Source organism: Gracilinanus agilis, chromosome 2 (assembly GCF_016433145.1).
Source record: "Gracilinanus agilis isolate LMUSP501 chromosome 2, AgileGrace, whole genome shotgun sequence".
NCBI classification, from domain to species: Eukaryota; Metazoa; Chordata; class Mammalia; order Didelphimorphia; family Didelphidae; genus Gracilinanus; species Gracilinanus agilis.
In genome coordinates this window covers 452,023,512-452,040,553 of record NC_058131.1, presented here as the reverse complement: position 1 = coordinate 452,040,553, position 17,042 = coordinate 452,023,512, and the positions used below count along the sequence as shown (strand labels likewise).

Genomic DNA, 17,042 nt, shown 5'->3' with positions numbered 1-17,042 from the left:
TGGAAATATATAGTCAATTTTGATGGGTAGTTGATCCGTGGTTGCAGGCCCAGCTCTCTTGCCTTTCTGAATATTGTATTCCACGCCTTGCGGTCTTTTAGCGTTGAGGCTGCCAGATCCTGTGTGATCCTGATTGGTGCTCCTTGATATTTGAATTGTTTCTTTCTGGCTTCTTGTAAGATTTTTTCTTTTGCTTGGAAACTCTTGAATTTTGCAATGATATTTCTTGGTGTTTTCCTTTCTTGATCAAATACCGCAGGTGTTCTATGGATCCTTTCAATGTCTATGTTGCCCTCTTCTTGTAGGACTTCAGGGCAATTTTGCTGAATTATTTCTGTTAGTATGGAGTCCAGGTTTCTATTAATTTCTGGTTTTTCTGGAAGACCGATTATTCTCAAATTGCCTCTTCTAGACCGGTTTTCTTGGTCTGTCACTCTCTCATTGAGATATTTCATGTTTCCTTCTATTTTTTCAGTCTTTTGGCTTTGTTTTATTTGTTCTTGTTGTCTTGAGAGATCATTAGTTTCTACTTGCTCAATTCTAGCCTTTAGGGATTGATTTTTGGCTATAATCTTCTGGTTTTTGGCCATAATCTTCTGGTATTCCTTTTCAATCTGGTCATTTCTGGTGTTCAATTTCTGAGCCTCACTTTCCAATTGCATGATTCTACGTTTTAAACAGTTATTTTCCTGCCAGATCTCTTCCATTTTCCTCAAAATCTCAGTTTTGAACTCTTCCATAGCTTGTGAGGAGTTTTCCTTATTTGAGGAGGGTCCGAATGCTTGTTTGTTCTCCTCCTCTGTTTGCTCGGTTGTCTGGATTTTCTCTGTGTAAAAGCTGTCGAGTGTTAAAGACTTCTTTTTCTTGTTGTTATTCTTTCTCTTCTGAACTTCCTGAGAATGAGTAGCCATTGTTACCCCAGCAGCTTCTCAGATTTATCCTCGCGCTCAGTGTCTGTCTGCGATCTATTGGCTCCTGAGGTCTGAGTTCTGGTTTTTTCCAAGGTCAAGCCCCCTGGTGAACCCCCTTGCTTGATCCTCTGCCGGAGGTTTCTTTACAAGTCTCAGGGCGCTGCTTCCACAGTCGTATACCCTTCCACACTGGTTCCCCACTTAGGCTTTAGTTCCTGGCTGTGTCTGCCTCCACCCACGCCTCCGCAGTGCCTGGGCTCTCAGCCTGAGCTCTGCTCAGCCTGTGCTCTGCGCCCTGCGTCCTGGTCCCGCGCTCAGATTTCGCCTGCGTTTTTTGGCTTAATGGGATCCTAAGTCTTGCTGCTCTCAGGAACAGGCCCCGGAGCTGCCAATGACTCGATGGGTGCCCCAAATTTGCTCTATTTCTTTTTAGCTGGCTTCGGAGCTATAGATGTGTGTGGAGGGGGTGGGGGTTGGGTGGTTGCTCAGCCCGTGATTTCGTGAGGGCTGTTTCACCCCTTTATAGCATGGAAATGTCTCGATTCCACGTACCTTCCACGCTGTGCCCTGTTGTGGGGGTTCCTCCGTTCGTCTGGACTTGTTTTTATGTCCCCTTGAGGAGTTTTGTGTGTTTCGGTCAGGAGAGGTTAAGAGCTGCTTCTTACTCTGCCGCCATCTTAACCCGGAACCTTCCCCCTGTTTTTTTTAACAAGTGTTTAATAATGTTAATCATGTTTGCTTTTCCTAGCCTAGGAAAACAACTTTCTCCTTAAAATCTCCTGGCATAAGACCACATGCTGGCAGACATGGCTCTACTTCAGGCACTTTAAGAGGACACCCAACACCATTAGAGAGAGAACCATGTAAAATAAGCTTCAGTCGGATAAATGAGGCTGAGCATGAGTCAACAGCATCAGCACCAACCTCTCCAAACACACCATCTACTCCACCAGTCTCTGCTTCTTCAGACCTTAGTGTATTTTTAGATATAGATCTTAATAGTTCTTATGGTAAGTATTGCTAATAGATGCTTGGAAAAAAGATTTTTTGCAAGTAATGATATGTTCTATTTTATTTAAAAACTAAAAGATATATGTAGTATTCTAAAAAGTAGAATCAAAATGTTAAAATTAGTGATTATTGTGGGAGTGTAAAACTTGCTTTTTTTTTTTTTTTTTTTTACCTCTACCTTCTGTCTTAGAATCTTAGAATCAATATTGTGTATTGGTTCCAAGGCAGAAGAGTGGTAAGGGTGGGCAATGAAGGCTAAGTGATCTGCCCAGGGTCACACAACTAGGACGTGTCTGAGGCCAGATTTGAACGTAGGACCTCCTGTCTCTAGACCTGGCTTTCTATCCACTGAACCACTTAGCTGCCCCCACTCAAATTTTTTTTAAGAAAATTTAAATATAAAAGTGAAGTATTATACCTCTTAACTGTTGATATACAGTTTGAATGCCTTTTATATAATAATATATTCAGACCTCCAGAGGTCTGAATCCTGTTTTCTCTCCTAGTTGGTAACCTCATTAGCATTAATGAATTTAGTTATCATCTCTCTGCAGATTACTTCCAGGTCTATATATAATTTCTTATGGTCTCTCCTGAGCTCCAATACCCCTTCACCAGTTGCTTAGTGAACATTGTAAATTGGATACAACCTAAGCATCTCAAACTCAAAATATGCAAAACAGAATTTGTTATCCCTCTTCTAACTAAACCTACCCCTCTGCTGAACTTCCCTAATGCTGTTTAAGGACTAATCATCATTCTAGCTACCCAGGTTGATAGCCCCAGTGTCATACTTGACTTCTTATTCTCCCCACATATCTATTCATTTGTCAGATCTTGCCACTTGTGCCTCCACACAAGCTCTCAAATGTTCCTTTGTCTGTACAGATATAGCCATCACCCTAGTTCAGTCAGTTAATTTAACAATGATTTATTGAGCAATTACTACACTAGTCTTTGTGCTAAATGCTGGGGATGCAAACAAAAAGCAAAAATAATCCCTACAAGAAACTTACAATAAAATTGCAAAGACAATTAAATATGTATAAAATACATTCAAAGTAGATGGAAGGTAATCATAGAATGGAAGGCACTAGCAGCTAAGGTCATATAAATGACCCTCCTGCAGAATGTTACATTTGAGCTGAGTCTTAAAGGAAGCTCTACAGGAGAGAATACACTCTAGGTATGAGGAATAGCCAGTCCAAAGACACAGACATCAGAGATGGAATGTTGTGTGAAGAATTACAAGGAAGAGCATGAGGACTAGAAAGTTAGGAATGGGCCAGGTGGAGAAAGGCTTTAAAAACCAAACAGGATTTTGTATTTGATTCTGGGAGGAATCAGGAGCCACTGAAGTTTATCAAGTAGGAGTGGCATGGTAAGATCTTGCCTTTAGGAAAATTACCATGGCAGCTTTGTTATAAATGGATTGGAGTGGGTAGAGAATTGAGAAAGTTAAAGTTAAAAAGTAATAAGAAGGGGCAGCTGGGTAGCTCAGTGGAGTGAGAGTCAGGCCTAGAGACAGGAGGTCCTAGGTTCAAATCTGGCCTCAGACACTTCCCAGCTGTGTGACTCTGGGCAAGTCACTTGACCCCCATTGCCCACCCTTACCAATCTTCCACCTATGAGACAATACACCGAAGTACAAGGGTTAAAAAAAAAAAGTAATAAGAAGCACTTGAAAGAGGGTGAAAGGAGAGATGAGGCATGTATGAGAGATATTAAGAAAGAAAGAACAAGATTTGGCAACTTATTATATGGTAATATATGATAAGTGAGAGGTCAAGGAAAACACCAAGTGGTGAACCTAAGAGCTCAAGAACATGGTGGATCCCAAAACAGAAAAGAGGAAGTTTAGCAGAAGGGTCTTGTGGGCTTTTTTTTTTTTCCTGAGGAGGGTGGAAAGTGGATAATTATAGCTCTATTTCTCAGTAGTGTTTTTTGGAATGCCTATATGATATCCAATTTATAATGATAGCACTTAGTTAGATTTTATTAACTTTTAGAAATGAGTGTTTACTAAGGTGGTATAGTAAGAATAGTTGGTACAAAATAACCCCAAACTGAAGACATACAATTCAGTCCAAGGGAAAGTAATCTCAAACTTAGAATACTTAGAAAAAGCTCTTTGAAGTCCTTTTCTCTCCTTCGTTAGCCTTCATGTTGTTCTCCTTAGTTACAGTGTGGAGAGCAAAAAGAGAGCAAGTGAAAGCAACAAGTACATAGGATTTCTTTCAAGGCCTTTAGCTGAGAAGGGGAAGAGAGAAATAGGATGATATAGACTGAAAATGATAGATTCTAGTGAGACTTTTTTAGAGGATAGGCGAAACTTGAGCATGATTATAAGCAGCAGGGAAAACAGTAGATGGGAAAGACTCAATATAAGAGAGGGGGAATGATAGTTGGTCAGTATTCTGAAGAAGACAAGATGAGAATGGGATCAAGGCAACACATAATGGTATCAGTTTTGATCAGAAGGTCCACCTCTTCATCAGAAACTGAAGCAAAAGCAGGAGTTAATTGAGCATTAATATTAGAGCAGAAGTTCATAACCTTTTTTTTGTGTCATAATCCCCTTTGGTATTCTGGAAAGGCCTATGGATCCCTTCTTAGAATAATTTGTTAAAATATATAAAATAAAATATGGAGTAAGTATGGAGTAAGATGGGCAGCTGGGTGGCTCAGTGGATTGAGAGCCAGGCCTAGAAACTGGAGGTCCTAGGTTCAAGTCCGGCCTCGGACACTTCCAGCTGTGTGACCTTGGGCAAGTCACTTGACCCCTATCGCCCACCCTTACCACTCCTGGGCTAAGGACGGTCCCTAGCCCGGATGAAAAAGGAGGAGGGTTGGGCGTGGGGCTAGCAACCCCACCCTGTAAAAACTACATCTGCTAAAGAAACTGCAACCTAAAGTAGAGGCAGCTGGGCTAGTTCAGTGGATTGAGAGCCAGGCCTAGAGATGAAAGGTCCTAGGTTCAAATCCGGGCTCAGACACTTCCCAGCTGGGTGACCCTGAGCGACCCATTGCCTACTGGTTGTGGCCCTATGCTCCTAGAATGGAGTCCCAGGATAAAAAAAAAAAAAAAATGGAGTAAGACTCACTCTCTCAAAGTTAGGCAGGCTGCATGTGTCCCTCAGGGTTCTAAAGTACCCTGGCTGCTTCTTCTATAATGCCTTTGCCTCAAGACTCCATTGACTATGTTCTCCCCATTATTAGGTTCTATTAGAAACAATTATTTTGAAAATATAACAAGAATAAAAGTAGAAACCTACGACTCTAGCACATCAGGGTCATATTTTTCCCTGCATCACCTTAGTCTCTCAGTAGAGCAGGCTTACTCTTTTTTTTTTTTTTTTTTTTTTTTTAAACCCTTACCTTCCGTCTTGGAGTCAATACTGTGTATTGGCTCCAAGGCAGAAGAGTGGTAAGGGTAGGCAATGGGGGTCAAGTGACTTGCCCAGGGTCACATAGCTGGGAAGTGTCTGAGGTCAGATTTGAACCTAGGACCTCCCTTCTCCAGGCCTGGCTGTCAATCCACTGAGCTACCCAACTGCCCCCGAGCAGGCTTACTCTTAATACAATTTCTCCATAACTTTAGTTTCACTAAGTTTACATTCATATGTGGCGTAACTGTCAGTTGAGCCTTATCTCAGCATCCAAGAGCCAAGTTCCTCCATGCTCCCTGGAACATCAATGATATGCTAGCTGCAAACCAAAACTGGAATGTTAGGAAACTGGAGTGCCCTCCTGACCTTTCAGAACTCATCAAATAGAGGCTACAGTCCTTTCACCTAAAGTGGAAAAGAACAAACACAGATGCTGGAGGTCTAAGGCCTTTTCACAGGTCTAAATGACCTCTGAAAGGAGAAATGCCCCAAAGACCTCTTCCTTTTTACAGCAATGCCTCTCATTGGAAGCCATGAGTGAAGTAGTTGTGGAGCTCCCAAGAGTGAACTGAAAAGAATAGGTGAAAAGAGGTGACAGAAGGCAGTTAAGACCTTTTTGTGCCTCCACAGTCAGAGTTTCCCATTCACCACATAGTGAACCTAATAGAACCAGTTTCTGTGTATGCTCCACTCCCCTTATAGATCTTTTTTACTCTCCCATAGAGCTTGATTTGGAGAGTTTGTCTAAGGTATGCAGTGCCTGTACCAGACCCCTATTACGAGAACATAAAAGTACAAAGGAAACCAATTGTATTAAAATACAGTTATCAAAATGTTAAAAATAAATTCACTGGGAGGCAGCTGGGTAGCTCAGTGGATTGAGAGCCAGACCTAGAGATGGGAGGTCCTAGGTTCAAATCTGGCCTCAGACATGTCCCAGCTGTGTGACCCTGGGCAAGTCACTTGACCCCCATTGCCTACCCTTACCACTCTTCTGCCTTGGAGCCAATACACAGTATTGACTCGAAGAGGAAGGTAGGGGTTTTATAAACAATAAAAAATTAAAAAATTCACTGGAGCAGCTAAGGTGGCTCAGTGGATTGAGAGTCAGGCCCAGAGATAGGAGATCCTGGGTTCATATGTGGCCTCAGACATTTCCTAGCTGTGTAACCGTGTGACCCACATTGCATAGCCCTTACTACTCTTTTTTTTTTTTAGGTTTTAATAAATAAATTCACAGACCCTACCCCCCAAGATAAGAATATTATTATTAGAAGAATGTAAAATGAGAATAAGGGCAGCTAGGTGACCTAGCCTGGAGTCAGGAAGACATGAGTTCAAATCTAGCCTCAGGCATTCTGGACAAGTCACTTAGCCTCTATTTGTCTCAGTAAAATGAGCTGGAGAAGGAAATGGCCAGCTACCCCACCATCTTTGCCAAGAAAACCCCAAATGAGTTTTCAAAGAATTGGATACAATTTAAAAACGACTTAATGATAAAGATGAGCATAAGGGAAGAAGAGGTAGCAGGCAATGATGACCTCTACTTTTTTCTGTGAAATATGACAGAAGGTTCAAAGCTGAGTTGGAGGGAAGGATTGCCCTGAGATTTTTGAGGAGAGAAGAATTGGAACACTTGCTATAGTGAATGGGATAATTGTTGCCCTTATCACTTCCCAACTGAACTATTGAGTTGAGTGTCCTAATTAATAGGCTTCCCTGCCTCTCATCTTCCCACATTCCATTCTATCTTCTACATAGCTTCCAGGTTTTTTTCCTAAATTACAGATCTGTCCATGTCTCTCCTCAGTAAACTCTAGTTGCTCCCTGTCACCTCTACCATATATAAATCTCCTTTGTCATTCAAAGCCGTCCACTTAAGGCACATTATTACACCCATCACACATTCTAAGCTCTGGCCGTGCTGGTATTTTTACTGTTAATCATACACAAACTCCCACCTCTGTGCCTGTGCACTGCTCTACCCTGGGCAACTCCTTCCCTCTTGTTGTTTCCTCCAACTCCCAGCTAAAATACCACCTTCTTCTATTTGATACCTTTCCCAATTCCCACTCAAAAGTTGCCTCATCTGTTTTTTGTGTGTACATGTGTACATTAGCCACACAAATATATGTCTATGGGCAAAAGCATGCATGTGTATTTACACATGTGTGCTTGTGTGTTGTACATGTGATATATGTGCATGGATACCAACCATTAACCACATGCATGTATGTATATACATATAAGCATATATTTGCACATTTGTATAGCTTCTCTCCAGTAGAAAGTGAACCCACTTTTATTTTCATATCCTTGATGCTCAGCATAGTATCTAATATAGGTCCTAAATAAATGCTTTTAAAATTTATTAATGTCTAATGTTTATTTGATATCCTAAATTCGCTAAAGATATATGTATTTTTCCATTTTTTCTTAAATCTTCTTTCTTCCTTGTTGTAACAGGAAGTAACAGCATCTTTGCCCCAGTGGTCTTACCACATTCAAGTGAGTACACACATATGTATACACACACACACACATCACATATCCTTGAGTAAAGATGCTCATGTTTTAAATATGGTTTTTTTATGTCCTAAAAGCTTAATTCAGTGGGATTATTGAAATGAATCTGTTCATTTGAATTACGTTTATATTAGAAAGTTTAAAAAATATGTAGTTCAAACTGTACATAGAAAAACTGAAGTAAACATGAATTAGACCTATTGCATGTCACTAAGTATACACCATCATATACATATTTTATGTCTGGTAAATTTTTCTATTACTATGCCAACTCTAAAGTGCATAAAAGTAGAATCAAAGATTCACAAGGAAATATAATTTTAGAAGGAAAAATGGGCCAGGAGTAGGAGGGCAAACATATAGCCAACCAAGATCCTGTGCCAATAAAATGTCTTTAAGAGAACCACATTAGGTACATCCTCTTTGGAACACTTATAGAAGGATATAAGCAAGAATCTTATAGCATGAGAAGAAAGGGATGGATTGCAGTCTTCGATGGTGAAGGGATATTCATATCCATGAAAACTGTTGAAATACCAACATACTGCTAATTTATAAATTGGTTCTAGTTCATTCATAAGTTGGTTGTTTTGGATACTCATTTATCTATAGTAGAAATAACATTTTAAATGTTTAATTTTATCCCTTTTGTCCACAAATATGTATTTACCCAGGATAATATAATTGTACTAGAATAGAGTAATAGTTTACTATTTATAATCTTACTATCATTTATATTGTTTCCACAACGAAATCTGTGTTAGCTTAGCATATTTGGAAACTAATTGTCTTCCAAACATTTTATGGGTACTTGTGCAGTATTGCCACCTCCTGCCTAATTGTAGTGACTGACATGCAAAAAAGGAAACCTAAGAACCTTGGAAATAATTCTCTGGAAGGAGTCCTATGTTTTCCTTATTGAAGGACTTTTTGGATATAATTTATTATGATAAAATTATTACATAGCACTATTTTGAATTGTTTAAATATATTCTAAATTTTTTATATCATGGTAAATGAAGTTTTTTATAATTTTCATTAAGAAATAGCAATGCTATATTTCAACAATATTGCAAGCTTTTTTTAAATAAAAAAATTTTAAGCAATAATTTTCTTCAGTTATTATTTGTGACTAAGTTGATATTTTCCTGTTTTTTAGAATCTTTCTTCAGTTCATGTGGTAGTTTACATAAATTAAGTGAAGAGCCACTGGTTCCTCCTCCTCTTCCTCCTCGTAAAAAGTTTGATCAAGATGTTTCAACTTCTAAGGTATTCAACAGCATTTTGGTTTTCAACACACTATTAATACAGAGAATCTATATTTCAAAGGTTACTCTAGACCTTCTCTTTTTTCTTCAAGCTTTCTACACTATACCGTTCCCCACTCCCTTTCAGCTGAAGGCCTTGCTTCATAACTTACTAAGAAAATAAGACCATTTATTGTGAGCTCTCTTTTTACATCATCTCAAAATCTAAAACCCTTTCATGTCAGCCCTCATTTTCTCCTTCTTTACTTTAATCCTATTGAAAAGATAAATTTTCTCACTAACATTGCTCCTGTGTCCTCCTGTCTTCTCTAGTCATTCTCATTCTCACTCTCTTCCTCTCTTTTTCTTTCACACACCCTTTCCCTCTTCTCTATTTATGTATGTGTGCATATTAAACACATACATATGTATGTATGTATATATCCAGTCTTTCTTCAATCTCTTCCTATATACTGGTTCCTTCCCTGCTGCTTATAAACATGTCTTTTTATTCCTTGAGGGAAAAAAACAATAACAAAATTACCAGTGCTAAATCCTACTGTACCCTTAAGCAACTCTCTGCTGTCTCTCTTCTCTTTCATAGGTAGAAGAATCCTAATAAAAGTTATCTATAGCTGTTCTTTTCACTCACTCACTTATCAACTCTTTGCAATCTGGTTTCTATCTTCATTGCTCAACTAAGAACTTTTCTCTTCAAAGTTACCAATGGTTTCTTGCCAAATTTGAAAGCCTGTTTTTGGGTTCTTATCCTTTTTGAAACCTCTGCAATATTTAGCACCATTGACCACCTCTTCCTAGATAACTTTATCCTCTCTCTGGATGTTCATGCTCTCTTGGCTATCTTCTTGTCTTTCTCAGTCTCCTCGTTTTTTATAAAACTTGTTTTGTTTTCTTTCCTCACTCTCCTTTACTGATTTATCCTCTATTTCAGGCCCCCAAACTGAGGGTATAGCCTCAAACTCTATCCTTGGTCCTATTCCATATATGTATATTTGCACTCAGTGTCAGCATGGCTATAGAGCTTTTTCTGGGAAGAAGAGTAATGTATAAAGTTGAAAAGACAGATTTGGGCTAGGCTGTGAAGAGTGTTAGAAGCTAAAGTGATAAGCCTATATTTGGTGGCACTTGGTGCCATCAGCTCCTATAGATTCAGTTATTATCTCTGAAAATAACTCCAAAACCTATATATTTAGCCCTTCCCTATCTCTTGAGATTCAGACTCACATCTCCAGTTGCCTATTGGATATTTCAAACAGAATGTGCCAAGGGAAGACAGGTTCAATAACATCGGCAGTCTCAAATTCAAGTGGAACTCATTGTCTTTCTCTTCAAATCCACCCCACTTCCAAGCTTCCCTATTTCTTTGGAGAATATTATTTGTCCAGTCACTTAGTTTCAAAATCTTGGTGTCATATTTAGCTCCTCATTTTTATTCACCCAGTTGCCAAATCTGGTTGATATTTCCACCACCGTATGTCTTGCATCTTTCCCCTTCCTCTAACATGGCCATCACCCTGGGCCAGGTCCTCCTTATCTCTAGCCTGGACTATTGCAGTAAATTCCTAATCATTTTCCCTGCCTCAGGTCTCTCACCTTTCCTAAAGTATAGTTCTAACCATAGTACTCCTTCATCCCATAAATTCCAGAGACTCCATTATGAAATATAGCCTTATCACTTGAGCTTCTAAAGTAGATGTTACTCCTAATAATAATCTGTTAGAGATAAAAAGGCCTTGAATGATAAATTATACAACATTTTAAAACTATGACTCCAAATAATAGGATACTTAGTAGCAGGAAACTGGACTTTATTACCTCTTAAGACATTTTCCTTTTCTTGGATTCTGTGTATTATGTTTATTCATGTGCTGGTTCTGTGATAATACTTATCTAGTACTAAAGTTCAAATCAATTCACAATCTTCATATATGTCAAGATATTTAGCCATCATGTTATATATTCTAAGATTTTTAATGCCAGTTAGAAAAACCTGTCATTTTTATCCTAAAATTCAATCACAGATCTCATAATAAAACCACATTTTGGGAGGGACAAAGGAAAGATAGGGAAGGACCAGGAAGTCCAGATCTGTGATTTCATGGGGAAAAAAATCACATTTGAATTTTTTTAAAGTTTTTTTTTAAATATATAGTAAAGACATTATAAATACTCTGAATAACAAGTCAAATGACTTTTAAAATGAATGGTATGATAGCAGCAAGGTCGCACAGTAGATAGAGAGCCAAGTCTGGAGTTGGTAGGATGTGGGTTCGACTCTGGCCTCAGACACTTCCTAGCTATATAACTTGATTACCTTGATTACCCAGCCTTTGTGATTCTTCTGTTTTAGAACTGATACTAAGACAGAAGGTAAGAGGTTTTGTTTTTTTTGTTTTTTTTTTTTTAATGAATGGCATGGTTTATCCCTTTTTTTTTAACTTTTCAGGGAAACTTGAAATATGATGATGATCCTCCTGCTATTCCACCAAGGCAGCCACCACCTCCAAAGATAAAGCCTCGAGTTCCTGCTTACAGTGGTCCATTTGAAGGGCCCTTGCCTAGTCCACCACCACCACCTCCACGAGACCCTCTTCCTGACACTCCTCCACCAGTACCACTTCGACCTCCTGAACATTTCATAAACTATCCATTTAATCTTCAGCCACCACCAATGGGGCATGCTCATAGAGATCCAGATTGGTTCCGAGAAGCCAGTACATGTCCAAACTCACCAAATACTCCTCCAAGCACACCCTCTCCGAGGGTGCCACGTCGCTGTGTGCTTAGTTCTAGTCAAAATAATCTTGCCCATTCTCAAGCTCCCCCAATCCCACCGAGACAGAATTCAAGCCCTCACTTACCAAAACTGCCGCCAAAGACTTACAAAAGAGATCTTTGTCAACCTCCTATGTACAGATTGTCATTGTTAGAACATGCAGAAACTCCTCAGTGACCTTAGCCATATTTAGTCATTGACACTGGAATAGTATTTGTAAAGTTCCTTTTTTTATTTATTCAAGACAAGGCAAGGTATTTTAGTAGTTTTCCAAATAATTCTCTTATATAATTCTCTTATATGCTTACTGATGAAATAAGCTTTTAAAAATTGGAAAAATAAAATCATTTTAAAGCACACAAGTCCTTTAGCATTGCCTTCAGGTGATTAGTAGCATTATGGTGTCTTGGATCCTCAGTACTACCAGTGATTAGGCCAGTATAAAAAATTTGTATTTTACAATGTATTTACACTAAATTAATTTAACCATTGTTTGCACTGGAAAGAAAGAGACAGTGCATTTTTGGAATTTTTCAAATTTGACTTCTAGAGGCCTTTTTAAGAAAATGATTTACACAAGTATAGGGATGTCATATTACTCCTTTTTAAACTTTTTTGGCTATTCACTTTCTAGTTTTATCTATATCTAACTTACATGTTCTCAAACTCTTGAATGTCATATCTTAAAATTGTTGTTGATGACTAAAAGGAAAAATGGAATGAATCAAAACAAAGATATCAGAATGCACTGTTTTCATAGTTTTGGCAAAATGTAAACAAAGATCACCCAACCCGTTGTGGGGGGTGGGGAGGGAGGGTACAGAGCCTGTGTATTTAGCATGAATCTTTTTCAGATGTGCCTTTTCGTTTTGTCAGGCAGATGTCTTTAGCTAATGAGTTGCCTGCTGTTTTGGAGAACAAAGCTAATATGCTATGTATGTACAATTTTGTTTATATTGTATATTTACAGACAATGCTAATAACCTATATAAATTTAAGTGACTCAAGGCCTATAATACAGTCTGCTACTTTGCAAATTCATACCATTCCAAGGAAAGTTTTCAATGGAATAGCAACCATGTCTTGCTTTCAAAACCTAATGACCTACTCTCTGAATCTCAGTGCATTTATTGTAATTTTTAAAAATCCTTTTTGATGACTGGTAGTATTTAAATTGCCTTTATTAAACTTTTTAAACAGGAAAGTAAATAAAACTTTTCTTTTACTGTTTTGACTACCTTGTTCAAATTGGTGAATGAATCTGTTTTAATGTAGTACTATTGTAGCAGCACTTGTAAAAGTGGCCAAAAGCCACGTTTTATTTACTGATCTGTGGTCTTTTACTGTGCTTTGTATCAGAGTTCTTAACAAGATTAATAAATCACCTCAGTCTTAATTTTTCAGAGATTTTTAAAATGTCTTTTCTTCATAAGGATAGATGAGACAAAAAGAATAGTGACAAGTATTTTAATATGTGTAAGAAGTTGGTCTTCAATAATTGTCATTCAGATTACATAAAATTGGTTAAATTAGTGATGTTTTTATCTTTTTTTATTTTTCTTCAAGATGGAAAGTTCCAGTATCCAGGTTTCTTTTTGTTTTAGCAGGCAAAGTGTAAAGAAAAGTGAATGGTCAAATAATTATTTATTTCCATGGGTAGGACAATGAATGTGGTAGAAGAGAATTTAAATTTGGAATTAGAGAACTTTTTTATTTACTCCCCCCATCTGAATCACCATGAGTTTATCAGTTAACTTCTAGGCCTCAGTTTCTTTACCTGTCAAAATGAGGAAGCTATACTACATGGTCTCCCAGTTCCTTTCCTTACTATATGAAGGGTCTTATAAATTTTTTTTTAACCCTTGTACTTCGGTGTATTGTCTCATAGGTGGAAGATTGGTAAGGGTGGGCAATGGGGGTCAAGTGACTTGCCCAGGGTCACACAGCTGGGAAGTGTCTGAGGCCGGTTTTGAACCTAGGACCTCCTGTCTCTAGGCCTGACTCTCACTCCACTGAGCTACCCAGCTGCCCCGGGTCTTATAAATTTTGCACTTAAAGAGAGAAGAGTGTGTGTGTGTGTGTGTATGTGTGTGTGTGTGTGTACATGCTATGTCAAGTCTTAGCTCTTGTCAGTCAGTCAATAAGTCTTTATTAAGCTATCTGTTATTCTAAGTGATACGGATACAAAGGAAAAAAAAGAAGCAATCCCTGAGGGAGCTAATATTCTGTCAACGGAGACAATGTGTTCACGTAAGAAAATAAATACAACATAATTTTTGGAGGGGGAGATACTAGGAATTGGAATCAGAAAAGGCCTTATATAGAAAGTGGCATCTTAGCTAACTTTGAAAGAAACAAGGTGTTCTAAGAAGAGACATATGAAAATCACATACAAAGTTACAGAGGTGGAAGATGGAATATGTAAACAACAGCAAAAAGATCAGTTTGGCTGAATTGTAGAATGTGGGAAGGTGAGTGTGTAGTTGAAATTTTGAAGTCTCCGATCTAAACTTCCTGTTGGAGTTTTAGGAGTCTTTCAAACTACATTTCCTGTGATTCCTGGCTTACGTAATGATGTAGGCAGTTACGTAATGACATGGACCAGAGGTTAAAAATGAGTGGCTGGGCTTGCACTGTTTCTTTTTCCAGCTAAAGCAGCATGGTGGTGGAAGTAATGGTGGGTCTTTCAAACTGACTCTTAACACGGCACATGGCTTCATTTTTCTAATGGCTATCAATAAATCTTTTAATACCATAATATTTTAAATCTATCCTTTTATGTCCATTTTATTTCTTACATTTATGGCAATCAGAAGTTTGGAGACGTAATCCTCAATTTTTCAGATAGCCTAACAAACCACACTTCTGCCATGACTTTTTACCCTACCCCCAAAGGCAGAACTCTGAGAGAATTCCAAATTATCTCCAGAGCTTCAGATCTGCTTCTGCCATTTTTGTGTCTGTTTTTGTTTTTTCTCTTCTCCCAGTTCTCCTTAGCTACCCAGCTACTTTTCAGGGAAAGGGGAAAGTTGTTTTTCTGTACTGGCTACTTTTCCAGGAAAGAGGAAAGTCTTTTTACCAGCAGCTTATTCCTGCCTGCCGTTTCTTGCATTCCTGCTCAAGGCTGTTGGTGGTCCAGCCAATGCTGGCCAATCCCATCAGCCCCTCCATGGAAGCTCAGCCTGGCCACTGATCCCAGATACTGACTGTTCCCTATTCCTGCCTTACATTCCTGATTCCCTCAGATGCTGCTCCAGCCGGCCTGCCCTGCCTGCCCCTCCCTGAAGAACTCCAGCTGATCCTGCTAAGTTGCTGCTGTTGTTGCCTCTTGAAACTTGGGAAGTATAAACTACTTCTTTTTCATTGAGCACACCAGAGAATTTCCCGGGTGTGTTTCCTCTTAAACAATGACTTTTTTTTTTGTTTTTTTTAAAACCCTTGTACTTCGGTGTATTGTCTCATAGGTGGGAAGATTGGTAAGGGTGGGCAATGGGGGTCAAGTGACTTGCCCAGGGTCACACAGCTGGGAAGTGGCTGAGGCCGGGTTTGAACCTAGGACCTCCTGTCTCTAGGCCTGACTCTCACTCCACTGAGGTACCCAGCTGCCCTGTTAAACAATGACTTTTAACGGAGGAGAGCTTCTGTGTCCACGAGCCACTCCACGTGGTTTTTTCCCAAGCCTGACCTAGCTGCTTGTCTAGCCACCCCCCACCCCCATGAGCCTCTCCACATGGGTTTTCCAGCCAGGGGCTTTTCTAACCCCTATCCCAATTTGGCTTCCATGTAGACCCTAGCTTTTACTCTTCAAACAGGAAGTAGAATGGCAAGCATGACCCACATTGCCTATTTGAAATATACCCCAGTTCTGGGATATTTTTTCTTCCTACCATTCTTTGCAGTTATCTTGCCTGAGACTTGGGAGAAATTAATCCCCTTTTGCATGCTGGCCATTTGGGCCTGCCCAACCTCTGAACTATACCCATTGTAAGGGTCATCCATACTATGCTCAGTGCAAAGCTCAGATAAAAGGAACTTGAATGGAACTTTTAAAAGTCTGGAGGTAAAATTAATAAGCCTCCTGAGACCATTAGTTTTTTTAAAAAGTCTCTGTATGTTATTGTAGTTTGCTGATTGTTTTATGATTAATTTTTCTGTTTTAAGTTCATATATTAATCTGATCAATATCTTTCTGTTACACTGAATCATTTTAAGCTAAGTTTTGGCTATTAGATAAATTCTGTTCATGATTTTATTGGAATTCCTTAATAGTGAACAAGTTTATTCTGATTGGTAAAAAGGTTTTTAACTACATTGCTTGTAATTTGTCATTTGCTTATATTATTTTATTTCCTGATTTCTTTAAGGTTTAATTTTTTTTGTTTATCTGTATTAAGCTAAACTGATATCTATTCTGTTATATGATTCTTTATCTGTCCCATTTCCCTATGATTTTACTGAAAAACATATCATTGTAAAAAGACCATGAACATCTTACACAAATATTTTTTAAGTTGTAAAAGCCCATAAGTCTTATGTATATTGAATTTGTTATCTCAACTATTGATATCACATGTTGCCTTAACAGTTTTTATTCTATCTTGACAATTGTATATAACCTTGAAGACTATGATGCCATAAGAATTTAAATTGTAATTTTATAAGAAGTCTTTAAAATTGACTTTAGAATACCTAGTAACTTTAGAATTATCTTTTATATATATGTATAAATGTGTGTGTTATAAAGAATGTTGTCTTAAAAAGGTAGAGAAAACAAATAGAAATTTACTACTCAGACTCTTTATATATAAAAGCAGGAAGCCAAAAGTGCTCCTTTATGCTTGATATTTTAACTCTTTATTTTAATTTACTTTCCAATCAAAAGAATCTAGAATTCTTGGTTATATTTTAGACCCAAAAGGTTTTTATCAGATTTTTTAGGCTCTGTCCCACATTTGGATGGAGGCAGTAATAGATTTTGTTAAATATACCTCAGCCAAGGTTGAATGATTTGTTATACCTGTTGAATTTGTGACAAGTATACATTTTTTAAATATCACAGTAAGTGGTTATATTGAAAACTCATGTTTGCTATTGTCTTTAAATGTGTTTGGAAATTTTGGTACTTTATTTGAATTACATTATAAATCTGCTATTTTATAAA

The 17,042-nt window shown here is 38.2% G+C and overlaps 1 protein-coding gene across 1 annotated transcript in view; it reads left to right on the top strand.

The window, feature by feature from the left end:
- Positions 1-13,309, top strand: part of SOS2 (SOS Ras/Rho guanine nucleotide exchange factor 2) — a 174,248-nt gene extending 160,939 nt beyond the window's left edge. The window contains exons 18-21 of the mRNA XM_044659954.1: positions 1,660-1,921; positions 7,778-7,819; positions 8,997-9,106; positions 11,552-13,309. Of these exons, the coding sequence (XP_044515889.1) occupies positions 1,660-1,921; positions 7,778-7,819; positions 8,997-9,106; positions 11,552-12,058 (921 nt within the window). The 3' untranslated portion in view covers positions 12,059-13,309. The remainder of the gene's footprint in view (positions 1-1,659; positions 1,922-7,777; positions 7,820-8,996; positions 9,107-11,551) is intronic.
- Positions 13,310-17,042: the final 3,733 nt, after the last annotated feature.